Here is a 25,722-nt window from a genome sequence, read left to right on the forward strand (position 1 = left end):
AGGTCGTGGCAGGGCCGCCGTGCAAAGCCGAGGGCGGCCGCGGCCCCGGCGGTCCCTCAGCCGCCCCGCTACCCCACTTGTCCCTCGTCCACCGCTGCCTCCACGCAGCCCGGCTTGCAGTGCCCGGAGCCGGACCCGGCTGCCCGTCCAGAGGCCGCGGCCGGCTCCGCCGCTCAAAATGGCGGCTGCGGCCTGCGGGCACAGGGCAGACTCAGCAGCCGGGTGAGCCCGGTCGAGGGCGGCCGGGCAGAGCCCGCCCCGGCACGCTTACTTGCACCACACAGGGAGCCGCTTGCACCCGGGTCCGGTTTCCTTCGGCTTGGTCGCCGCCTCGGAGCCCGATCTCCTCCTGGAAAACGCCCGGGGTACCGCGGGTCGCAAGGGCCGGCACAGCGCCGTGAGGAAAATGGCGTCGCCTCGCCTGGCGCGCCCGCCCGCCCACCCAGGTGTGACCCTCGCGCCGGCCGAGGAGCACCGCCCGCCCCAGGCGCCGCGGCGGCAGCCCCGTCCCTCCCGCGGGAAACGGGCTGCGGGGCGAGCCCCGGGCGCTGCCCGCGGAGACCGCGCTGCGCTGCAAGGCGCCCGCTAAAACAAAACGTTCCTTTTGCGTTTCCCTGCCTCGAGCTCGGGGCGAAAGCACCGACCGCGCGTGGAGACGGCCGCAAGGAAGGGGTGCGACCGGCCGGCCCGCCCCGCGCCGGCCGGGGCTGCCCTGCCCGCCTCATCGGGGCCGCTCCCTCTCCGCCCGGGGGCACGGCCCAGCCCTGCTCCCCCCGGCCCCGGGGAGGCACCGCATTCACCACTGCCCTCCGGCTACCCGCCGCGCCCTCCTGCCAACTCCGAGGGCTTCTTCGCGGCTTTTCCCTCTCAGGGCCGGCCCCCTCTCCTCTGACCGCGGTGGAGGACGGGGATGAGGGAAATGGTTTGGGTTTGGTTTTTTGGTTGTTTTTTTTTTTTTTTGAGACACAGTCCGTCTGCTGAAGTAAATCACCCGGCGGCAGTCCCCCCGCAGCTCCTCGGACATACTCCCCTTCCCTTCCAGACGCCGCGGCCGAGGAAGCACCGGGCGGAGCGGGGGCAGGGAGGCAGCGGGGCCCGCCCGCCCCGCCGGGGGAGCCGGGGCGGAGCAGGAGCAGGAGCAGGCTCCGGGGCCGGGCCGCCCCCCCCCGCGGGGCGCCGTCAAGGGCTCCCCGGCCCGGCAGAGCGGCCGGGCGCCGCGGGGGCTTCGGCACGGTGGCGGCTTTACCTCCAAAGTGAGGACGCGGTGCTGCTCTCCCCTCCCCGGGAGCCTCCGGACGGCCCCGCCGCACTGCTCCGCACCCCGAGGTGCGCCTGTGGGAAGCGCTGCCCGCGCAGGGCTTAACCGGGCTGATGCACGCTATAGCGAGCGAGCGGCGCGGAGGGGCTCGCTGCGCGGGCGCGGAGCGGCCAAAGCTTTTCCAGGCAGCCACGGCGGCGTTTTCTAGTAGCCGCAGAGCAGTGATTTGCTGCGATCGGGGGTAATATAATTTCCAGCTGCACAATATTAATGAGATTCTCACAACCAGGGGAAAACTTTCAGCGGAAAGTGGCGGGTTTATTTGCTTCGCGTTAAGGGAGAGGAAAAAAGAAAAAAGACAAGCATCATCAGCCCCCGCACCTGCGGCGCTTGCCGGGGCACTCACCCCTGCGGCGGGCCCGGCCGGGAGCCGCAGCCCGGCTCCCCGCGCGGGGCGAGTGAGGGCACGGGGCCAGCGCCCGTTCTCTTGCAACCCGGTGTTTTCTGCTTCCCCTTCCTTTTTTTGCTCGCTTTGCCCCCTCGCCGCCGTCACAGGAGGCAGGGGCGGATTCGCTCGCCTTGCCCGTGGCTCTCGCTTGCGGGTGAGCGCTGCCGGGCGGGCGCGGCGGCGGAGGGCCGCGCTGCGCCGAGAGGGGCGGGAGGCGCCGGGCCGGGCCTCGGCGGCGTGACGGGCAGGGAGCGCAGCACGGTGCGGGAGCGGTTCAAGGCTTCAGGGGAAAGTAATAAAGTGTCTCCTCCAGAGAGAGGAGCGTGCCGCCCGGAGAACCCGATACGCGGGCTGTCTTGGGCGGGTTGTAACTCCAAGTGAAGAGAACCCGACTGCCTTCCGTTATTAACCCTTCTTCATAAATCTCCGTTGTTCCCCAGTACGGCTCCTGGCCAGCGGCCGCGGGTGCCGAGGCTCCCGGAGAGCTGCTGGCGAGGGCGGCGGGGGGGCCGGCCGGCGACTTCCCCTCTGCTGCGGAGCGCGAATCGCGACATACGGCGGTCGGCAACCGCGGGGGGGAAAGGCGTTTTGGCCCCCGCGCCCCTGGGTGACAGAGGAGCGGGCGCTGACACGCGACTGGTGTGTCTCACTTGGAAATGGAGGGTCGCGGCCATTCCCGGCTCGGACAGAGCCCGGGCCGTCCCCGCTGGCCGCCCCGGCGCGGAGCCCGGCGCAGCCCGGCCGGGCCGCCCAAAGGCCGGGCCGGTGAGAAGCCCTGGCCCGCCCCGCGGGTCGTTTTCCGGGGCAGAACCTGTGAATAAAGCGAGAAGCGTGGCTTATTGTGCTCGTATTAATCCCCCCCCCCCCCCCCCGGAGCTAATTAAATTCCTTCCCGGGAGCCGGGGATTCGTGCGGCTCTGCCGGTGCCGCGGCCAGGGCGCGGCGCAGCCCCGCGCTGGCTGCCGCCGCGCCACGCACACAGCCCAGGGGGTCGTTTCACCGGTTTATTTCACATTGAAGTTTAGATACAATCGAAATCCTCGTACGCACCTTTTAATAAAAGTAGTAATCTCTTTGAGTACTGCAAAATTATAGCATTTACATCTTTAAAAGACTGTAAACAAAATAATACTAGCAAATAAATAATCCTAGCATCGAAGTATACATTGTCAGGTGTTTTTAGACGGCCGTATAAAATGCGATCTGGTTTATAGAATATAATACAGATAAATGCTATAAATAAGTGGATATTAGAGGCGGCGGGAAACTTCCTAGCGATGGGTCCGCTTGGGCTGCCGGCACCGCCCGCGGGGCTTGCGTGACCGCGCCGAGCCGCCGGGCTTGCGCGGGGGCTGCGGCCGCAGCCGCAGCCGCAGCCGCAGCCGCAACCGCGGGGGCTCCCCCGTCCCACTGCAGCCCCGCCGCCCCAGCGCCGGGACCGTGCCGAGCCTCCTCCCCCCCCGCCTACCTGCATTGAGAAACCTTCTTTCTGGTTAAGAAAAATAAAAGTTCCATTTAAACTTTATTGAATTAAAGCAAAAATTAATTTTTTATATTCACACATATATTACAGGGTAATAGTAAAAGTTCAATATACTTCCTGGCATTTAGTTGGGCCACATTGTACAAGAGCAAAACAAGCATCAAAACATTTAGCAGCCTTAAATTTCACAATCACTCAGAATTACATAGAAATATTGAAATACTCTAGTCAGCCTTGGCTGTGAATAGTTCTTCGTGTAGAAATTTTTCCTTTTGCCAGCCAGTACACAGCAAGAATTGCATTTTCCCTTCCATCATGGCATCCATGTATTCAAAAATACTTTGCCTTTTTTTTTTTTTTAAAAGTTAAACTCAGAGAAAGAGTCAAGATTAACATGTTTTAAAAACAAAACTACAAAATATGCTGTAAAGGACAATGAAAATATCTAAAGTCTACTTGTGTGAGGCAGAAACCATGGGGGAACGATGGCAGATTACACCAGTGACACAGAGATGGGAACTAATTTTGTGGGAGGAGAGAGAAGAATATAAATGGGGGTTTGATCAATTATAGTGTCTCCCGCCTGTTGGCTGCAACACAACAAAAATAAGTAGTAATTCTTCAAAGCAGATGTACACAAACCTAAGCGGGATTTAGCTTCCTTAATATTTGAATGTAAAAAGTCTGCTGTCCACAACTCTTTAACCCCAGCTATGACTTGAGAATTCGTAAGAGATCTCTCCTTTTTCTTGGACGAGAAGTGATTTAAAGCGGGAACACTAGAAATCCAGAGAATGTCGAATACTTCCAGCCTCCCATCAAGTTTCCTCTCTCCAGTTTTAGATAAGCTCTGTCTCCTTTCTCCATCTGAATCAGGACTCCATTGCTAGCAGCTTCTCGGGTCACATCTTGGTCCCCTGCAAAGGCAGAAATCACTGGCCACCCATTTAGCATCAAACTCACCTAAAGAGCAAGATAAAACAAAGCCCTCCGTCAATTAAAGTCATACAACGACACCGCCGGGGCTTGCCTAGCAGGCGAAATGCTTAGTTAAGTAAGGGCCTCTTTTGACAGCTGAAACTCCAGCCCCATAAAAATGAAATATCAATCTGAACCCAGCTAAAGTATGTACTCCAAAGGAAGAAGCCTTTCACTGCTGTTTTAGACCGACAATCAGATCAAAACACCCGGTGCATATAAAACAGGACATTGATCCTATTTTGAAGAATTTCAATAGGGTGCCTGTGTTTTCAGGCTATGAAAAGAGGTCTGCTCGTACTTATTGAAAGATGGCTTTATGCGAAACCTCAGAGACAGCGAGGAGCAGAGCCACAGCCGCCAAGTCAGTGCGTTTGAAGTGTATTCAAGAGGTAGTTTTCCTTTGTTAGGCAGCAAAGACAATATGCCACAACACAGTCAATAAGCTCTGCTCAGCTCACACTAATGATCCCGGGACTGCATACCCCACATTAATAATACGCTACCTGCCCAATCTAGACGTGCGAAGCCACTTACACCAGAACGGTGCTGTATAGCTGTACATTCACCTTTGCAATGTGCATTGCTACGCGGACAGATTTCTAGTCTAGGTTATGCTACCTGGCTTCAGGCCGGCAATTTATTATCCCTACCTAGAGGTGCGTACGCATCGAACCACATACAAAAGGCGTGTATCGGGTAGCTGCATACACACACGCCGAGCTACGTTCATTATCGTATCCATGCCATAGGCGCCTCCCTGCACCCCAAATCCCTACAAAACCTTCTGCCACCCGAGAGCGGCTGAGGAGCCCGCCGGGGGCCGCGGCTCCCAGGGGCTCTGTGCAGAGGTGCTCCCCCGCCGCCGGCGCTCGGCGGCTCGGGGCAGCCCGGGGGCCCGGGCAGCCTGGGAGGGGACGGCAGGTGGCCGTCGGGCTATCACCTCCCGTCTCGGGACGGCTGACGCGGGCAGGGGCCGGGCGGAGGCCCGGTGGGTCTGCGCGGCCCTGCGGGCACCGTCCCCTCGGGCGGGGAAGCGCCGGGAGGTCCCCGCTCCCGGCGGCGGCTCAGGGGCACGTCCCTGCCCTGCCGCCCGCACGGCCCCCGTCCCCGTCGGGCCGCGGCCGCGGTCTGCTCCCTCCCGCGGTGCCCGCGGAGCGAGGCGACGGCGCTTGGGGCTGACCTGGATGGTTTGCCTGTTGTACACTTTCACCACGTGAAAATTGAAACTGTAAATCCCTTTCCTGGGCGAGATAAAAGTGCTCCGCTCCGAGTCGAAGTTGCTGCCGATATTCACTAGTACCTGAAAGGGAAGGGCACCGTCAGCACCTCTGCGGGGCCGCCGCCGCCGCCCAGCCCCGCTGCCCCGCGGCCGCCCCCGGCCCCCGGCGCACCCCCCCTCCCCTCCCGCGGGCAGGGCCTCGCGGGGCGGCGCGTCCCCGGCCCGGCCCCGCCGCCTTCGCCGGCAACTCCTCTCCTCCCGCGGCGGCGCGCCCGGAGCCCCGCCGCCCCGCTGCGCCCGCCCCACCTGGTCGAAGTAGATGATCATGGTGCGGTTGCTCATCTCGGAGGGCTCGTGGTTGGTGCTGCGGATGGCGGAGAAGGCGACCTTGGCGCTGCCGGAGCGCACGGAGATGCCGAGCGCCGTGCCGGTGGGGTCGGAGGTGGGGTTGGAGTCGCACACCACGAGGCACTTCCCCTCCAGCACGATGGGCTCCGTCTCGTTCTGCCCGCACGCCAGCCACGCCGCGCCCAGCAGCAGCCCCAGCCCCAGCCCCAGCCCTAGCCCCGGGCCCCGCATGGCGCCGCGCTCCCTTCGCTCCGCGCCGCGCCGCTCCGCGCCGCGCCGGGCCGGGCGGCACGTCCGGGCTCCGCTCCGCTCGCTCCCTGCCCCGCCGCGCTCTCAGAGCGGGGCCGAGAGCGCCGCGCCGGGTGGGAAGCGGCCGCGAGGAGGCACGGGAGCGCCGGCACACATAGCGCGGGGCGGGGCGGGGCGGTGCGGGGTGGCGCGGAGCGCTGAGCTGAGCTGCGGAGCGGTGCGGAGCCGCCCGCCGCGCCGCGCCGCGCGGGGCTGAGGGAGGCGGCGGGAGGCGGCGGCGCTGCCGGGGCTGCCGGCGAGCACAAAGACGGTGCGGGGCGCGGCCCCGCCTCCTCACCGGCCCCGCGCTGGCGTCAGCGCCCCGCGCCCGCCCCCGCCGCGCCCGGCCCAACCGGCGCCCGCCGCGCGCCGCCGCCGCCAATGGCCGCGCAGTCCGTCTCCTGCCACCTGACGCCGCGGCTTTTGTTAGGCGGCGCGGGCGCGGGCGCGGGAGCAGGTGCCGAGCAGCCGCCCGCACCGCACCGCACCGCACCGCACCGCGCCGCGCAGGTAGGAGCGCCGGGGCGCGGCGGCACCCCACGGGGCTGGGGCTGGGGCGGCGCGGCGGGGGGCGCGGGGCGGGAGAGCCCCCGCGGAGCGGAGGGGCCCGCGGCAGCTCGGCGAGGACCGGGGTGTCGGGCGAAGCCTGGCTGAGGGCCCGGGGGGCGGAACGGGGCCGCGGGTCTCCGCTTTGCTCCTGGGCGAGGAAGGCTGGAAGGAAAGGGTCTGTGCTGCGCGGCGGGGCAAAGGCCTGCCGCCGTCTCCGAGCGGAAAGAGCATCACCGGGTGCGCTCTGAGCCGCGGACGGATCCGCCCTCCCGCGCCCTCCCCGCCGGAGACCGCACCGAGGGATGGGATGCGAAGGGTCCCCCTTCCCGGGGTGTCCGATCGCCGCTGTCTCCTTCAGCCGCCTCGTTCCCATCGCGGGGAGCAACAAGACGCAGTGCCCCCGGCAAGGCTTCCCCAGCAAGAAACTTCAACAGCACGTAGAGACTTCTTCTGGCCAGCCGAGCACCCGGCTGTCGGGGAAAGTGCCACGCCTGGTGCCTGCCCTGCCCCCGGATGGCTCCAGCCTGGAGCGCGGTTTTAAGGCCGGTGTTACCTCCCAAAGTGCAAAGATTGCTGTGCCTTGGTGGACGTCCGACCGGTACTCATTCTGGATGTGCTGGCAAAAAATCATAACCCGGGATCGCAAAAGAAGAGACTTACTGATTAGAACCATTAGAAACAAAGCACTGGAACAAAATAATTTTCCAACTGGCAGATGTTTGCAAAATTAAACTTATATTCAGAGATAAAAACTTACATGGAGTTTGTAGCATCCTCTCTGGGAAACTGAGTGTCATCCAAAATTGGGCTCCAGTGCAAATCATTATGAATTTTGGTAAAGGCTTTAATTTATTTTACTGTGTTGTTCCGATTGTGTGGTTCATAAGATTTTACCTGGCAAATTGATCTCTCTCTGAAAACTGCTACAAATAAAACTTTATTCATATTACTGCCCTGCTAAGTTAAATGTGTGTCTGTAAAGTTGCTCAGACAGAAGTCTGTGAAGTATCAGAGTTTGCCCATGGGTTGGTACTGGCTGGCGTGGAGGGGACGGGGTGTAGCTATAACCAATGGCATCATACTTCAGAGAGGATCAAAATACCCCATGCTTCATTTTAGACATTCAGCAGTGAAACAGTCTGGAAACCAATGTAGAGGCAAAATGATTATAGGGGAAGGAATGTGGTCAGAAAGGAGTTGGAGAGATAATAAAAAGGAAACAGAAACTCTCCTGAGAAGTCGAAAATGAGATAAAACTGAGTGGGTGGAGCCACAACCTATTAGATGTGTTATGTTCTCCTTCAAGACATAAGCTTATGATTTATAATGTATTATTACTGCTGACCACCTTAACTGAGTCCGAAGTCAGAATCAGAATTCTTTAAAAACAAAATTAATATTTCTAAATATTTCTAAGCGGTACTAATAAGGCTAAAGGAAATAAAAATCAGCAAACGAGCATTTTGCATCCTTGTCAGTATTGGTGAAATGACATGGGGAAATGGAACCTGATGGAGCACAACTCCGCCCTTTCAAATCTTTTGAGTACTTGACTGTGTGTTCTTCCGACATACATGGCTCTTTTTTATGTACAAAATATTCATATATTTCTCTTCTAAGATGCTTCTTGTGCATGACAGAAGTCTATGTTCTTGTGCTGTAAAGCTTTTTAGTTGTAGCTTGCTGATGTGAATCCAGGAGGGGTTTCCCTCCTGAGCTGGAAGTTGCCCTTGCTGTTTTGTGGTGATCCGTCCTGGGAGGAAGCAGGGTGGGCCTTCCTCCCCCAGCCACCTTGACTGCTTTGCGGGCTCTGACGGATGGAGTTAACAGAAAGAACAAGAACAGACAGGCCTGGAAAAATGAACAAATCTGTCACTTTTAGCAGAAGCCCTATTCCTCACATAGGAGGTGGGCAGGCAGGCAAGAGGGGGATGCAAAGTTTCCTGTGCCAGACACCATCGCTGCCACAGATTATCAGTCTTGCACACTTGACTAGCACTGTAGCACCCAGCTTCTGCAGTTTTGGCTTTAATAAAGTAACACCAGCCATGCAAATTAGACATTACTTCATTTTCATTAAATGTCACATGCAGCGCTAGGCAGTTATGTTCATTTTCTCTGTATTGACAACAGGCTCTGACTCGTACTGTGAACAAAGAAGAGACGCTCAGCAGGAGGATGTAGATACTGATATAGAAGAACATGGCGTAATTAGTGATGTGTGGCAAAGAGCTCCCAAGCTAGGAGTGTGGATTTGCAAATCCAGATGTTTACAGAGGGCCAGGAATTACATTACCCCATCTAATTACAAACTGCCTTGTTAACCAATGTCATCGAGATACAATAGGGCAATTGTTATTCAGAGCAGTGTCAAAGTATTAACAAACTGTAATAGATGTTGTAGATATTAGACTGAAACTAACTTATTCGTCAAGCAGAGCTCTGTGTGATGTTTGCTTTTAAGAAATACTTTTGTGGATATGAAGAAAATGTGTGAACTGTCCATTGCACAGTAACTAGCCATGACCTTGATGTTGACAGATTGACCACAGACTATCAGTTTGTAGAACTCTCCTAATGTTTCACCCATGGTTAAAGAAAAACAAACAAACAAACAATTTAGAAATAATCTCGAGGGAAAAAAAAATAATGGAATGATCCTCATAAGTCTCTGAAGAACCACTTCAGGACTGGTTACTATCCTGCTCAGGTCATGAGAGGGTTGCTTGCTTTGTTCCAGAAAAAAAAAATGGAAAGACCAAAATTACCTGGTTTTTTACCTCTTACAGAAGCAAGTTTAGAGCCCAGAGGTACTGAACCGTTATCTATAGAAACCCAAATATAGTTTAGCCACAAAGCAGTTTAAATCATGAGCAGCAGCAACATTACCTGCCCTGCATTACACTGTCAGTGAGCCTTAATCCTGTTTTAGGAAAATCATCCTTAGAAACTCAATCTCACTAGACTTTTAACGTTAGCTTCACTTACGAAGAAAGCCTCTAAGGGGGGCAAGCATAAGCTTCTCTGAAAACAAGTACAGAGAAATCTACTAGAAACCTTTATTCTTCCTTGGAGAGAATAATTTATCAAGAGTTTAGCTAGCTGTGTATAAAACCATCTTTTCACAGACTACTTGCCTTTTGATTTAATCCTTCTTGAGTAAGAAATGCAAGGTCTGGCCCATAACTGGATAACTTATATGAAATGCAGTTTGCTCACAGCTCTGAAAATGCAGTTTGTTCACTGCTATATTAGTTTATGAAGTATAAACAGCAAAAAGCAATTCAGGGGTTTATATATGCCCATATAAACTTAAGATAGTTGTCTTTCCAAGCATCTGCTGAGATTCTGTACAAAGTCAGAAGATGGGGGAAAATGAGATTTAGAGCAAAACAGCTCTTGCTGATCCATACTGTGCACTATCTACAACCATCTGATTTGCTGTTGTAAGAGAGGTTTGCATGTATTTATGGTGATTTGCTTATGGTGTCACCTTCAGCTTCCACAGCAAGCAATTAAGGTATCTCAAAGAGCAGACCGAGTTCAGTGAGAGAGTGCACAGCAGGAGCAGATGAACTGTTAAGGTGCCATCCAGCAGAAATTATCTGTAATGTGCCACACCCTGTAGAATAAGAAAGGCCACAAAGACTTGCCTGCCAGCGCAGGTCGTACACAGCAGAGAGAGGACAGAAAATGGCACAGATAGGCTGGTTCAGGTGCCAGGGGAGAACACCACCAGGCCAAGGGAATTCTCTTGTGATCATTTGTGGTTGCAGGAGAAAGATGGCATCGCTGAGGGTAAAACCCATCAGTAGCACGGATACCTAAAGAGTGCCTGTGCTTTCCAAGGTGTGTACCTGAGAATAACTGTCAGGTGATCGTTCGCATATGTTCATATCCAAACGTTCTGTGATTTTATTTGATCAAATGAAACCAGATTGCTTCCCAAAATTAATCACACACTCCTTCCTACAGAAAAATAGTTCTGATTTTTACTTTCAGATCTCACTCTGGCCAGAGAATATCAAACAAAATAAGATTAGTGTTTTCCCTGTACCTTCATGTGTTTTGAAATGTTCAAAAAGATTGTGACAAAATGTTGAAATAAAAATTCACCTTTTGCAGTTCACAACCATGGCAAACCTCAGTCTCAGAAGTGGGAATTTTTGATGGATATGGGTAGTTGCAAACAGAAGGTCAAAGGGGAAACTGTTACGCAATCTTAACCAAAGGCAGGATTGCAGCAGTACATGAATATATAATTGTCTGCCTTGAAGGATCATTGGGCTGCACAGATGTGTTTTGTATATTTTGAAGAACAACACAGTTTATTAAGATAATCTGGATAATGTAATCTACTGCTTTTTTCGACTGCCTGCAATACAGCATTTGACTTCTAATCTCCCATACATATATATATTACATAAGGCAAATTTAAAACTGAGAAAGAATATTAGCTCACTGCTAAAGATACTTGAAAACACCATCCTTGAGACAACTATTAAACATTCTCATTTATACAACCATAATTGTCCGTATGTAGTATAGCGCTGTCAACCTTTTCTTTTTTCTTTTTTTTAAAAAAGTGACATTGGATTTCAGTCTTACCTTAAGAGGTGTCTGCTTTACAGCTAGATTTCTGTTGCTGTATTTACTGATAACATGCAAGTTAATTCATTACTTGGATGGGATATTAGCAGGTTTTCTTTCAGGTACAAAAAATTCCTAAGTGAGCAATGATGCCAAGGTCAGGAGCTTGATTTGTTTTTCTTGTCATAGACTTCTGTTGAAACAAGTGCATTGTTACAAATAAATAACTCAAACTGGAAATTAGTCGCCATTCAGATAAGTAATTATATTTTAACAGGGCAAAATCCCAACCCAAGCTGCCAGAGAACACTCAGCTAAAGCCAGCATGGGTTGGAACAGCGTGTGTGCTCACTGTAATTGTAAATGTGGCCACCTTGGTCATGCTGCCTGTTCAGACTTAAAAGAATTAAGACCAAAGCTGTCCAAATGTTAACTGAAACTCCTAATAATTAGGGGTTATTAGGGGCTGTTGGCTGGCTTTATTTTCTACCGACGTTCTCTTGTATTTGTGGATTCTATTTATGCGCAGAATTAAGAGCTCTGTTTGAACAGGTAATCCAATCTCCTCTGTAATGTAGCCAACGATTTTTTTTTTTTTTTCTGGCCCGTAACTTTGGCTGTGTTTCAGGATGTATGGTGAAACTGCAATACTAAAAATAATCTCATTCAATATATTTTATGTGAAAGGATAAACCAGGCCACCTTACAAATGCTGGGTAAAATTATGAATTTTTTTTACTTACGGAGGAAGCACGAGAGGTGCTGAGGAAAACTTCTCCGCATGCATCCTTCCCTCTAGTGGCTGCTCTTCTCAAAGAAAAGTAGCAGCACTTCAGCACTTCTGTATTAGGTACAAAGTGATGGGTATAGGAATGAGGGAAGCTAGCCAGGAAGGAGACAAGTAGCCACAAACTTTTAGGTACCAGAAAATTCAAATCTCCTGATGAGCCATATCAAGACAGATATACAAAAGCCATGGATTTGACAATATTTTTGTGAAAAATGCAATGTGTTCTTGAAAGATGATAGTAATTGTGATGACTTGCAAGCAAGGGCAGCTTCTCAGCCACTTTGCAGTCTCTCACACCGATCTTTTTTGTTGGTCTGTCTTGTTTTCCCGTATTCCCAGTGCTTGCAGGACTCATGGAGTTAGAAAATACATCAGTAACAGCCCATAAACCAGCTGTCCCTCTTGTATCCCTTCCTTATATTTTTCTCCTATCCACTACATACTTTCTCCCTTTTGTTTGTCCTTTTCTTTTCAGCAGCAGTAAACCCACATCCAAGTCTCCATGTTCATTGCTTACTGTTCTGCTATTCCTCCTCTGGGATTAGTGCCAACCATACCACCCAGCAACCCTTCCCAAATTGCTATCAAAGTGATGAGTCAAAAGCACGACTGTTAGGAGGGTGAGGTGGCTGAGACAGTACTGCAGAATCACAGCTACCCCTAGGTAGGAAAAAAGGCTGCAGGGGTACAACCAGCACATGGAGTATTTCGTAAGGACTTACTTCTTGTCTGCACACAGCAGGGAGTGGTCACACGCAATGAAGTCCATGCACTGTACTGTATCTCTGGCCAGCTTTTCTAGGCATTGAACCAGGGACTCTGGAGTTTAAATACCTCAAATGGAGTGGGTAGGCTGCAAAAAAAAAAAAGAAAACAGAGGGGGAGAGAAAACATGCTGGAGTTTCATTCATGTCTCACATGGATGCCAAGCTGTGGGAGTTTTCCAGCCCTTCAGCTAGAGACATGTCTATTCCTCTCTGCTTACTGTCACCCCTTTGCTTTCTTCCATTTTTATTAGTTTTATAGCCGGGTTACTCTCTCCAGCCAGACTAATTTATTCCGGTTCTGAACGGAACGGTCTACACCCTTGTAATCTACAGTAGCTGGGAGATTTCCTTAACACTTGTCATTTACTGCTCTGACAGTATATGATAACAAAGGCTATTAGATACCTCCCCTTCTTCACTGCACATATTGGACATACATGGTACCCAACAGAGAAACTATTATGGGGCAACACCACGGTGCATCCCAGGGCACACTTCCATCAGAAATCAAAATCTGACAGGACGATGATGACTATCAGATCTAGGGGGTTAAATTTTAACTGTAAGTTACCAGCAATTAAAATCCTGATATTAATATTGCATTAAGGGCTCCTCCTTCAGAGTAACTAATTTGTTATTCAACCAGTTAAAAGTGTCTATAGCCTTCCCAGCAGAATTTAGAACAACTCGTGGTTAAAGAATAAGTCTTTAAAATAATGGATTACTTACAAGATCTCTGAACTTCTACTGGGACAATTCTTGCTGCATTTATTTCTTTCTATGTTTGGATGGGAAAATTATGAGTAGTTATGTGTATTTTCAGCAAAAAAGTAAAATAGTAAGTTCCATCAAACACTGACTACAGCTACTTTTTATCATAAAATTTTACAAATTCCCCACCAGTGAGCTCATTAGTGTAAATGATAGAGCCTTATCTCAGGTTTAAAGTCAGCATTTTTCCTTAGCTACCAAACAGCCTATTTTCTTTCGTGACATGGTAATGGCGGACTTTACTCCAGAGAGCAGGGAAAATATTCCTCTCTGTTCTTGCAGGGCAATTGAGTAGGGCTGGTAAAAACCCAGCAGACTGATTGGGATTTCAGCGCTGTCAGTATCCTTCTGGAAGCCTTTTCTAAAAGGAGCAGAGCCTTTGCAGGGGAGAGAAGTGCCCATTACACCACAAGCCTGTTGTGAGGGGCAGATGTCAAGGGATGACAGAGGAAGGTTATTTCTAAAGAAAATAATAGGCTTTCCATATTCTCCCTCCCTATTCTACCCTCCAAAATCTTTGTGACATACAAGCATTACAAGACATACGTGTTAGTATCCCAGGATAACATCAGTGTTGCTCAGCACACACTGGTACCTTACCAGAGCTGGGAAACTCCAGAGTCACACTGGCAATAGGCACAGACAGTGGAGGTCTCTTCCTCACTTTCCAGGAGCACCTGCAGAGGTAGCCGTAAGAGCAACAGGGTTGAGCTCTTAAAGAAACTGGCAACTATAGATAAAGATAACGCTTAAAAATTTTCAGTTGAAAATGATGACTTCAGTGGCAGAGAGAGGGGGAAGGGAGGGCAAAACCCTGAGTACCAACCAAATTCTCCTGATTTACAGCTGGAAATGACTAGCCTAGTAACTGTAGGGTAAACCTGTAAGCCAGCATACAAACACTGTTCCATACTGCTTATGGAACTCTGCTTTTAATGTATAGTGATCTCTTGCATTCATCACAGTACATCAAAATAACTCTAATGAACACTGTCGAAGGCTAAAGCTGGACTGTTCAGAGGGCTCACCGTGTTTGGGTTAGGTCTTCAGAAAGGGGAGGTCATTATGTCCAGTGTTCATCTACTGCTTTTAAAGAGTTCTTTGTGGCTCTGAATGAGAGCCCCATCCTCCAGTACTCATTCAGGCAAAATCACATTTGGCTCCCAGCAGTGCTGGGGAGCCCAGCTCGTGTCCGCACCCACAGCTCCCGGGGGGCCAAGCGGGTGCCTGGTATGCCGGGCCCCCAGGAGAGGCCAGCGGGCTCCAGCAGCTCAGATCCGACCTCAGCAGCAGGCAAGCTGCAAGGCAGTTTGCTTGAGTGACGTGAGAGGGAAAATATGATAGCTGCAGACTGGACAGCCTTTTCTGGTGAAACGCAAGCAGTCTCCAGCAGTGCAACAAACAAAATAACAAACAAAGAGATGTGGACACGTAGATTTTGTAAGTTTGAGTTAAAGGCTGGAGGGACATAGCTGTTTGTGCCATAAACTCAGCAAAGATTTCTGAAGGAAACCTTCTGTCCCTAGAGTCAAGTGCAATGTAGTTCGATAAAAATCCTGAAAGGAAGTAAAATACCTTAATTTGGGGAGGAGAGAAAATATCTCATAGAAAACAAAATGTCTTCAATTCACTAACTGGAACAACATTGTTTAACTATTAAGCTGTGAAACAAAGTATCATTATTAATTTGGCTTGGGTCAAGCAGCGCATTCCCTCCTCTTAATTCTAGATTTCTGATTTTGCAGTGAGCTGGGCCTGCGTTTCCCCTGTGTGGGCATGTCCCCCCCTGCGACCGCATCCTTTGGAGTGCTGATTCCCTGTAAAGCTCCATCCAAAGCCTATCAGGCTCAGAGTCCATTTTTTCTTTCATCTTCTCTCAACCTTGAATTTACCACACCCTCCATGGATTTGGATTTTATGTCATTTCTGGAACTGCATTTGCACTACAAGATAAGGGGAGAAAAAGAATAATGAGAACTGCTTCACATGAAGAGCAGACTTTTAGATTTCCATTTTTTTCAGGTTCACAGAGTGCAGAGAAGTGCCTGCATGTTGCAGTAAGCTCTGGGCCTGCTATAAGGCTCAGGGGAGTGGAGAAGGGTTTTTTTTTTTTTACTGAGCATTGCAAGGACCCCCTCAATGGCACCAGTGTGGAGGGTGACTGGGATATGTAGGCAGCTCTGCTCTTCCCCAGGGGCCAAATCTACTTGTTTTGGAAACTGCTGGTGTATGTGAACTTCAGAGAAGATACAAATTGCACTTCATGTAGTTGTGGCTACTACTTGGGCCAAATTCCCATTTACACTGGAGTAATTTTTGCATATATGTTAAATACCAGAGAGGTGGAAAGAATTGTTAATGAATATGGGTACCCGGTTCTTCATCTACACTGCCTCCACATGTTCATTTGATCCCCTGAAAAAAAATTTCCAAGTTAAGCTTGTCACAAATATCATATTTTCTTACATATTCCTTCCTCTAACTATACCCACAAGCAGATTGTCCATCAGTGCTGCCAGCAGCTTGTGACAAACTGCTGTTTCAGTAATTGCTGAAGGTCTGTATTACATTTGTGATGCTGTTCACCGGAGGGGTTCAAACCTAGAAAGACAGGCATCATCATTTTTCTTTTGAAGCTGAGACCAAGCCTGAGTCACTGGGCTGGCCACTGACTGGCTCAGCAGATCAGTAGTGGCACCAAACATATTGTATTTATTGAATATTATGGAGGGGAACAATGAGATACAGGATGGTAACAGCAGTGATACAAAGGGAGCTCGACAGCACTGGATAAGGAATCAAGTCAGGTATTGGCCAGCCACCAGGTTGAGCATATTTATAACAAAGATCATCTGAGGGTCAGAATCAGGACATAAAGGGAATCTGCTTTGTTTGCAGTCCCCTATATTTGGAAAAATCCACACTTCACCACCATCATTCAGCAAGTCTTTAGGGTACAAAAATGCTTATGTATTTACCAAGATTTTAATAAAAATTATGTTTTTCTTTTGCACTTGATGACTTTTTTTATTCTTTTAGCTTTTCAAGTAAGCTGGGACTTCTTCATTTGGGTTATGGAAAATGTTTACCTATGGGGAAGCCTACCTGCGTTCAATGACTCTGCACCACACCATTTTCTTACAGGGTCAGCAAAATTCTTAAAGGCTGGAGTGTAAAAATTGTGTTGCATTGCATTTGCGCATTGCCTTTCATATATCCACAGAAACTCACCTCACTTGCCTAAACCCTTTTGCATACTTGGTTTTATTTACAAATTGGCAGTAAAGTGCTGTAGTCTCTTTGACAGTTTGCAATTAACTGCACACAATCTGTTTAGGCTTCAAGATGGACCTTTCATAAATGATGATATATTCCAAAAGGCAGTCCAATTGGCTGCTTTGCATATTGCATATATTTTTCATATTTCCAAGACAGGACATATGAAAAATCATTTTACTGTGGCACAAACACAGGAAAGATGATTTGGAAGAAAGGCCAGAGGCCAGAGATTCTGTTTCTAATTCTTTCACTCACCTGCTGCAGACTGTGGGTGAGTCATCTAATATTTCTCTGCCTTTCTTCTGTGTCTGTACAAGGTTGTTTATTCTTCTAAGAGCTGGAATTCAGTGAATGAAACCTCAATTTATTATTATTAATATATTCCAATAAATGGTTGCAGTGCTTTAGCATTGCTTTGAAGTCAGTCAAGTAAGTATCAAAGAAATAGTGAATTGTAAGAAACGGCAGTTCAGTCCATCTGATATGCCTGCATTGAAATGTTACTTGTGGGATGACCTCCTCAGAACAAGAAACAGATAAAGATATATGTGCTAAATGGATCCCAGAGTCTTGAGAAGCTTCTTCTATTTCACTCATCTATTGTGTAAAGAGTGATGTGAGTCATGTGGCCCAAATCATTAAAAGCAACTTTTACAACATAAAGCATTTAAATGTGCCAGTAAATACCTTATATTGGCATCATACCTATCACCACTCTTACAACTAGCTCCTGCCTACTTTCATTATTGTGTCCTTCCTCCCACCCTGTCTTACTGTTTTGAATTATGGGCAGCTCTTGGAAAAGCAACATACACTTTAATTATACGTGTAATACCATAATTGAATCAAACTACTTTGTTTCCCCAAAAAGCTATTCTTTATTTGCTGGCAGGCTGCTTGTTTGTGATCCTAGCATTGTCAGTCACATCAGGAAAGCCATCTTAATCATAAAATAGCTATTGTAGAGGAAGTATTATTGGTTCTGTATGGGGCTCTTTAGCAGTAATTATGTACAGCTTTTAGTAATTTTGAGAGTCACCCAAGCATCATTGATACAAACCATTTGCAATGACATGCAATGATGCCTGTACAGTATTTTTACAAGCAAAATAAAATAAGACATTTTGGTAGTAACATGTAAATTAGCCTTGAGGCTTGCAATGCAATGTTCATCAAGTGTGTAACATTTAATTACAAGACCACTGAGCATGAGTGAGGTCCTTTGAGCTTTTCATCCCTACAACAGCTTCTCCCACTGAACTGGCAATTTGAATCCTCTCATCAGATATGGAGTGAATCCACCACTCCCTCAGCAGGCCAACCTGGCATTTAAGGGACTGATGTCTTTCAGGACCCTATTTGGTAAAGTACTTCATGGAGCTACTGGTGCTTGAGACACCTTGTTGAATCCCGTCTGCGAGGAACTGAGAACTGCAGGCACTAGGTATAATGTACCATCAGCCTGTAATCAGAGGGAGTTGCACCTAAGGTAGAAGAGCTCAGTCTGGGCCATTCAGATTTCTACCTTAATAAACAAAATCATACTGCACTTCAGGAGCTACATGCCATGCAGTGTCTTCTCACATTCATGCAGAACTGGTTGCTTCTGACATGCCTAAGTGTACAGGAGCATAGGAAACTCCAGCAATCCTGTGTTCTGCACTGAATCAGTGCAGTTTGCATCCACTTGTGCATGGAATTGTGGATTGGATCTTTCGTTGGGACTAGCCCCTAGCACAAACAAAACTAAATTATTATTTGTCTCAGCCTTTACTTCTAGATGCTTCTGAAAAGGCAGTGAATGTTTTGCTGTGGGGTCTAGGTTTCAGGCTGGGTACCTCTTTTCTAAATCTTGGGCTCTGATATTCATAAGGTGGCTGGTGTGGCCAAAGAGTGGTAAAACTAGGGAGAAATGCAACAAGATGGATTAAATACATGGACGTAAATCCTCCAAGCCCATTCAGTGCTATGTAACTGCCTACCATCCACAGATACTTTGCCATCCTCTTGTTAGGGTTGCCAGCGGAGATGCCTGGGGGTCCACTGACAAACCAGAGGACTACCAAGTGCCTAAGAAGATGCACACAAAGGTTTCACTTGTTTATGGTCTCTCTCCAAGACTGACCACGCATGATATGTAATGAACAACCATCCTCCATCTGTTTCTTTCTCTGACTGACTTTCCCCTGCCTCTGACAAACACCTTACATGCTCTTGACCAGTTCAGAGCCCAGTGACAATTGTCCCCAGATTTTGGGAGCTTGTGAGCCAGGCCCACGCCCCTGAACCAGAGTTCCCAGTCCTCATCCAAGAGAAACAGGACTGCAGGAAAGATGGGGGAAAGGGACAACCAGGAGACTGGACTGTAAGTCCCTGGCAGCACTCAGAAGGACCAGAGAATGCTGTGCAGAGCTGTTGGCAGCTGGTTACTTAAATACTGTATATATTGTGAGCTTTTGTTTGGAGCTCATAGACTCTCTGTTAACATGTTTTGGTTTCTGGCTGTATACATTATTCTCCAAGTTAAACCCTCAATGAATGCACTTGTGGGTGTTTTTCATGAGTAAATCTACCAGCTTAGCAACAAAGCTAGAAAAGGACATATGTGGAAATTGCAAAGTATCTCATCCAGGTAAATTCTGGCAAACATTTACAGTTTACTAAGTTTTGCCTAGTCTGATAATGAATGTTGTAATTTCATATGTGTTTTCTTAAAGTCATAAAGCTTGGAGCTACCTAAGTATGTGCAAAGTTTGGCCTTTGTTTAAAAAAAGTGTAGAAAGTTTCTATCCACATTTTTAGTCTCTATCTTTGATGAGCTACATAAAAAAACCCCAAAACCAATGAAAGGGAAAGGGGGAAAGAAACAAACACTGTTGTAAAAGAGTAAACTGTATAACAGTCTAGTCTTGCTCAAAATTTTAAGGGCCTCCTCATTTCTGAGTTTTGAATACTTGAAGTTGACAAAATTAGCATGTCAGGAGGGAGGAAAGTTTACAAGAATTTGATTAAAATAATTGATTGAAATTAATTGAATTAACTTCTTGATTACAAGAATCAAATAGAAAATCAATTAGTGATTTCAAAATCCCAAACTGATGCTGTTTTCAAGTATGCTTGAGAGAGAAAACATTATTCTGTAGGTTTGCTGGAGACAGGAGTTTCATTTTCAGTGTCTACCTAGTGTAGCAAATGTATTTGCTAACTTACTTGTTACAGACAACATTATGTGTATTTCGTCCCAGTTCTCTACATGCTGGAAAATGAGAAGCCTGAGGAACTGGCTGCCCTGCTGGATGTGGCAAGGGATATGACTCGATCTGGGACAGCTACTGTTAATGTTCTGAAAAAAATCTGGCTTCCTAACACTGAAGTGTTACCTTTTTATGCAAGTAGTAGTCACAACAGCATGCTCAATCTTTGCTATTTCATGATTAGTGTTCTCATGTCCAATCAATAAAACCCCAGAGTCTCTCTCTGTAATGGCCATTTTGCTCAGTCTTTCCAGTAGGGAGGTCTATTTAGCAGCAGGTTTTCAGCAGACCAAAATGTGGAATCAATAGCCTGAGAATAATCTGCCCACTTGTCTTTATGAAATATTTGTATTTTTCCATGCAAGTTCTAACAGACCAAATGAAATATGTAAGGGTTTAGTGCCTCGTATGGAAATGCATCAACTACACAATTGCCAGCACATGTGATAGGATCTCTCAAGGTCACTAGTGAATTGACTGAAGAGCTTCAATAAAGCTTTAAAGTCAAGTCATGCAGATACAGAACACCCACCTAAATGGTTACAAATTGCCTGTGAGCGACTACAGCATGTAGGTGAGTGTAGCCTGGGGAGGACATGCGGCTTTCCTCTCATGAGCTCGCCCCACACACCCTACCTCCCTTCTGTTACATGAGACAAAAATCGAAAAGCTCTCTGCTGTCTGTATACATTACCTAGCGAAGCGACGCTGATGCCAGCCTCCTTTCTCAGTTGTTTTCACCTGCCTGTGTGGTTGCTGCCCGGTGCAGTACATGACAGCAGCCCACTCCTCAGTCTGTCTGTCTGTCCCTCAAGCGGAGAGCAGGGGTGGGGGAGCACCTCTGCATGCACATCTGCATTCTGTCCCCTCGGCACCCCTCGCTGGTTTTAACTGTACCGTGGGACCATTTTTTGCTTGGAAAAGTAAATACAATACATTTATTATTAATAATTGTAATGACAATGGTGATTTAAGAGGACTTAAAAGCTATTCACAATTAGTTTCTTTTCTTGACTCCTTTAATATAGTCACAAGAATACAGTAATCTCCACATGTCTTTTCTGATCTGGGATATATCTGTTTTTATCCTGGCTTTCAAAGGAGAAGCCCTCAGCAAAGGGTCTGAGGTTACGTTTCCATTTTTAGCTTGGTTTCCTAAGGAAATGAGGGTCGTGCCATTGCTATCTGTCTGTCTGTCCTTGTTTTTCTCTCATATTGCCTTACAGGAACTTTCAAGCCTGTCAGTCAATCTCAGCCAGAATAAAAAAGCATTGTAAGTCTCAAGAATTGTATTGGCTTTGTGTGGCAAGGTTTTGGTAGCGGGGGGGGTTACAGGGGTGGCTTCTGTAAGAAGCTGCTGGAAGCTTCCCCTGTGTCTGACAGAGCCAATACCAGCCAGCTCTAAGACAGACCCGCCGCCGGCCAAGGCCGAGCCAATCAGTGGTAGTGGTAACGCCTCTGTGATAACATTTTTAAGAAGGAAAAAAAGTTGGGACAGACGGTATTCGGCAGCCGGAGAGAGGAGTGAGAACATGTAAGAGGAACAACCCTGCGGACACCAAGGTCAGTGAAGAAGGAGGGGGAGGAGATGCTCCAGGCGCCGGAGCAGAGATTCCCCTGCAGCCCGTGGTGAAGACCATGGTGAGGCAGGCTGTCCCCCTGCAGCCCATGGAGGTCCACGGTGGAGCAGATATCCACCTGCAGCCCAGGGAGGACCCCACGCCGGAGCAGGTGGGTTCCCGAAGGAGGCTGTGACCCCGTGGGAACCCCACGCTGGAGCAGGCTCCTGGCAGGACCTGTGGATCTGTGGAGAGAGGAGCCCACGGAGCAGGTTTTCTGGCAGGACTTGTGACCCCGTGGGGGACCCATGCTGGAGCAGTCTGTGCCTGAAGGACTGCACACCGTGGAAAGGACCCATGCTGGAGCAGTTCGTGAAGAACTGCAGCCCGTGGGAAGGACCCACATTGGAGAAGTTCGTGGAGGACTGTCTCCCGTGGGAGGGACCCCACGCTGGAGCAGGGAAAGAGTGTGATGAGTCCTCCCCCTGAGGAGGATGAAGCGGCAGAAAATAACGTGTGATGAACTGACCGTAAACCCCATCCCCGTCCCCCTGTGCCGCTGGGGGGTTGGTAGAGAATCTGGGAGTGAAGTTGTGCCCGGGAAGAAGGGAGGGGTGGAGGGAAGGTGTTCTGAGATTTGGTTTTATTTCTCATTACCCTACTCTGGTTGATTTGTAATAAATTGAGTTAATTTTCCCCAAACTGAGTCTGTTTTGCCCGTGACGGTAATTGGTGAGTGATCTCTCCTATCCTTATCTCGACCCACAAGCTCTTTGTTATATTTTTCTCTCCCCTGTCCAGCTGAGAAGGAGGGGGAGTGATAGAACGGCTCTGGTGGGCACCTGGCATCCAGCCAGGGTTAACCCATCACAAGAATAAATATGTGCCTGTAAGACTTCATGGACACTTTTGGTCGGAGAGCAGAAGGAAACACAAATTAGAGCTCTTGCCGAGCAAAGGTGAGGAAAACGCAGCTGGTGCCGTCTGCAGGGCAGCAGCCAATGGGCAAACCAAGACCAGCCACTCATCGGCACGAGGCTAAGTTCAGACAACCCAGGGGAGAAATGGCTTCTTGGCAGGCAAGGGTGCAACAGTGAGACCCTGCTGCTCCCACGAGTACAGGGCACCTCTCCCTTGCAGGCAGGTCTCTAGTTCTGCACTTCACAGCTGTAGTTACAATTCTGTCATCAAATTCTGCCCTTCCTGCCAAAATAGGATGTTTTGCAGATTACACATGGCAATACCATTCCTGTTCTAGAGAGATTATAATTTAGGAATATAAATTATATTCACTCCTAAAACCTACTGTCTGTCTAAATTTTGGAGTATAATGTCACTGTATCAAAAACATTCATCTGTTCTCAGATAGGAGCTGATCCTTTCTTTAATGTAGCCAAAGCAAAGCTCTCACTGAATTCAGTGATGCAGGACCAAACTTGGGCTGTGCTGCTTTGTATTCGGTTAGTAGTACTTGACAGGATAAAGTAAGCACATTTTTTGTATATACTTCCTATGTAGCAGTACTGCGTGGTAGGCAAAAGCAGTGAGAGAAATCCCTACAAAAATAATTAAAAAACCAAATAACCAATGGTAGCAAAGAAAAAAAATTCACCATGAAAAAAACCATGAAATGAACAGGTTATGAAAGCTACTCTGAGGTTTCCACTGCTATCATCTCAAGGCTTTATTATCAAATATCAAAAAATCATTACTGCAATATCAAAACATTCATAATAACAATATAAAAATTCCACTCAATCTATTCCTGCAGGGATCTGATCTAAAAATCCACAAGAAGAAAAAATAATTGCTGTGAAAATGGCAGTTAGCCAGTTCAATCATTCTGCCAACCTGGTTCTATTATTGTACACTAGTCACTGCATTTCAGTGCCACCACTGTAGATAACTTCAAAAGAATTGCTCAAGCAAACAAACTATAACCAAATCAGACAAAATATGAAGCCTTTTAGAAAAGCTTATAAGTGCTGTTATCAGGTGCTCTATTTGTGACTTCATGTCTTTTTATATCTAGCATAACTGACTCCCTATCATTTAGAAATTACAACTTATAAACCCTACCTTGCGTCCTCCTGCAAAAGACCAATTCTCAACAACTTCAACGTTCCCCAGATTTCCTTACCTTAAAAGCAAGAGGCACTCCAGATGGTATGGGAAACCTTCATCCTTGCTGTCTATGGGAATGAAGTTTTAAGGAAATCAAGTTCTACATGGAAGATTTCTTTTGCTTGAGACTAATTCTGCACCTTTCATGCATACTTATGCACAGTACTTTCAAACCTAACATAACTCCTTTTGAACGTACAGACGAATAGAGCTTGTAGTTCATAATGGCAGTATTTTGGGAGGGATCGGTCTCCATTTACGAGCATAACAAGAAAAGGAAAGAAAGCTTTCTGGTCCAGTTCATCCAGGGTGATCTGCTTCATTCTTGTTTGACACCTGAAACCCTGAGTGTGACCTGAGATTTATAACCCCACTCAGCTCTTTGTAGTGCACTGTTGTATTTAACAGATATTTATAAAAGCCTTCTGTACCTGGGAACAAATCATAAATATACACTAGTAACAGACGTTTGTCTTTTCTTAAGCTTAAAATAAGTAAAACTCACTATACTTCCATTATAACTTGTAAAATGTATACCTTTTATGGATGGCTTTCTTCTTGAATGTGTGGGTAGCAGATGGCCCTTCTGAATCCCAGAAAATGCAGAGTTGGCTTACTAGACCACACCAAAAAGGTTAAAAATTTGAGGGGTGTACACGGGAATGACAGGGTTAAACCAGGATGCTTTCAGTTGGACAAGCTCATGTGAGCTTACTCTGTGATTTTACATGTGGGAAAAGTACCCAGACCCCCCCAAAATGAGATCTGTGTAGGTGAGGAACATCAAATCAAAATAGCATGTAAGCAGAGTGCAGATCTGGCTTGTATATATTATATACTGCCTACATGTCCTTGGCTTTTCTTCTGCTACAGGCAGACTGTCTGAAGTCACCCTCCAGCCTTTCAGCAGATAATCTACTTCCTGACAATAACTAGCAAAAGACTAACATTGCACTTGGCTCTGCAGTAAACTCAAAACAGCCCACAGGCACAGCACAGGGTCAGCCTGCTGCTAGGCTGTTTGTTTATTTTGGTTGACATTTTCCTTTGTCGAGAATCTGTTCCTTGTTATTCAGTATGTACAGCCCTGCACATATCCTATCTGTTTAACTGTCTTTGGATAAAAGTGGGTATTTTCCCATGTCAATAAATGTTCTGGTGTGAAGCTGTGAACTGCCCTCCGAGAGAACCACCCCCTGCTGAGTATCTCACTTCTGCGTTGAGTTTTCTTTGTTAATCTTGTGCAAAATAAGAAGGTTTTCTGTCTAGCAAAAACCCATCATTAATTTTTCATATGAGCACTAAAGTCTTGAACAGAATCCTTGAGTGGCTTCAAAGAAAATGGAATAATACAACCAAAGAGGTACATTTTCCTTTTCCAAATCTTAGTTATTTGATATTTTAGGAAAACTTTTTAATGCAGAACTACAGTTCTCTCGGCTTCACAGTGACACATTCATTCTGAAGATGACATTTGACCTTCAACTTTGTCCTTCATTAGCAGGATTACACCTAACCACTCCTTCATTTTACTGCAAATGAGACAGATGCAATGTGTATTCTGTTTGGCCCCAGCATTAGGATTATCCCAAGAGTGGCATTTATGTTCTTGTAGTTCCTTGGTATAAATAAATATCAAAGTAGGAAGACCAATCTGTACTCCACTAGGAATAATAAACTAAAATAATATGGCACTGATTCTGTTTGGGTTGTCTAAATGTGTTTTTATGATTGTATATGTTTATGGCTTTCTCACACAGCCACCATGAATTCCAGGCAATTAAAAAGGACATGAGTTCCGAAGCATTTTAAAAGGGGATTTGCTTTCCAAATGGTATGTATTAAAAGCAGAATACATTTTTTTTGACAGAGCTACTGCAAAGTCAACAGTCACACATTTCCCCTGCTTCAAATTTCTTCCCCTTCTTCTCCCACCTGAAATAACTAATTTTAGAATATTTCTGTAAGTTGAGAAGAAAGGCAGGGAAATATTCCTTTTATGTTTGCACATACA

General features: G+C 47.8%; 1 protein-coding gene and 1 long non-coding RNA gene across 2 annotated transcripts; both read right to left on the minus strand.

Annotated features, from left to right (window-relative positions):
* Positions 1 to 3,209: 3,209 nt before the first annotated feature.
* On the minus strand, positions 3,210 to 6,263 carry CBLN1 (cerebellin 1 precursor). The gene is made up of 3 exons (XM_052797618.1): positions 5,696 to 6,263; positions 5,351 to 5,470; positions 3,210 to 4,152 (listed from the first exon to the last, which is right to left on the minus strand). The coding sequence occupies exons 1-3, from the start codon at positions 5,966 to 5,968 to the stop codon at positions 3,955 to 3,957; spliced, it is 591 nt and encodes a 196-aa protein (XP_052653578.1). The 5' UTR covers positions 5,969 to 6,263; the 3' UTR covers positions 3,210 to 3,954.
* Positions 6,264 to 7,125: 862 nt separating this feature from the next.
* LOC128146340 (uncharacterized) lies at positions 7,126 to 20,825 on the minus strand. Its single transcript, XR_008236737.1, has 6 exons — positions 20,720 to 20,825; positions 15,865 to 17,108; positions 14,088 to 14,169; positions 12,677 to 12,807; positions 11,183 to 11,357; positions 7,126 to 8,384 (listed from the first exon to the last, which is right to left on the minus strand). It is a non-coding gene; the product is annotated as an uncharacterized LOC128146340 (long non-coding RNA).
* Positions 20,826 to 25,722: the final 4,897 nt, after the last annotated feature.

This window comes from Harpia harpyja, chromosome 9 (genome assembly GCF_026419915.1).
Source record: "Harpia harpyja isolate bHarHar1 chromosome 9, bHarHar1 primary haplotype, whole genome shotgun sequence".
Taxonomy (NCBI): Eukaryota; Metazoa; Chordata; class Aves; order Accipitriformes; family Accipitridae; genus Harpia; species Harpia harpyja.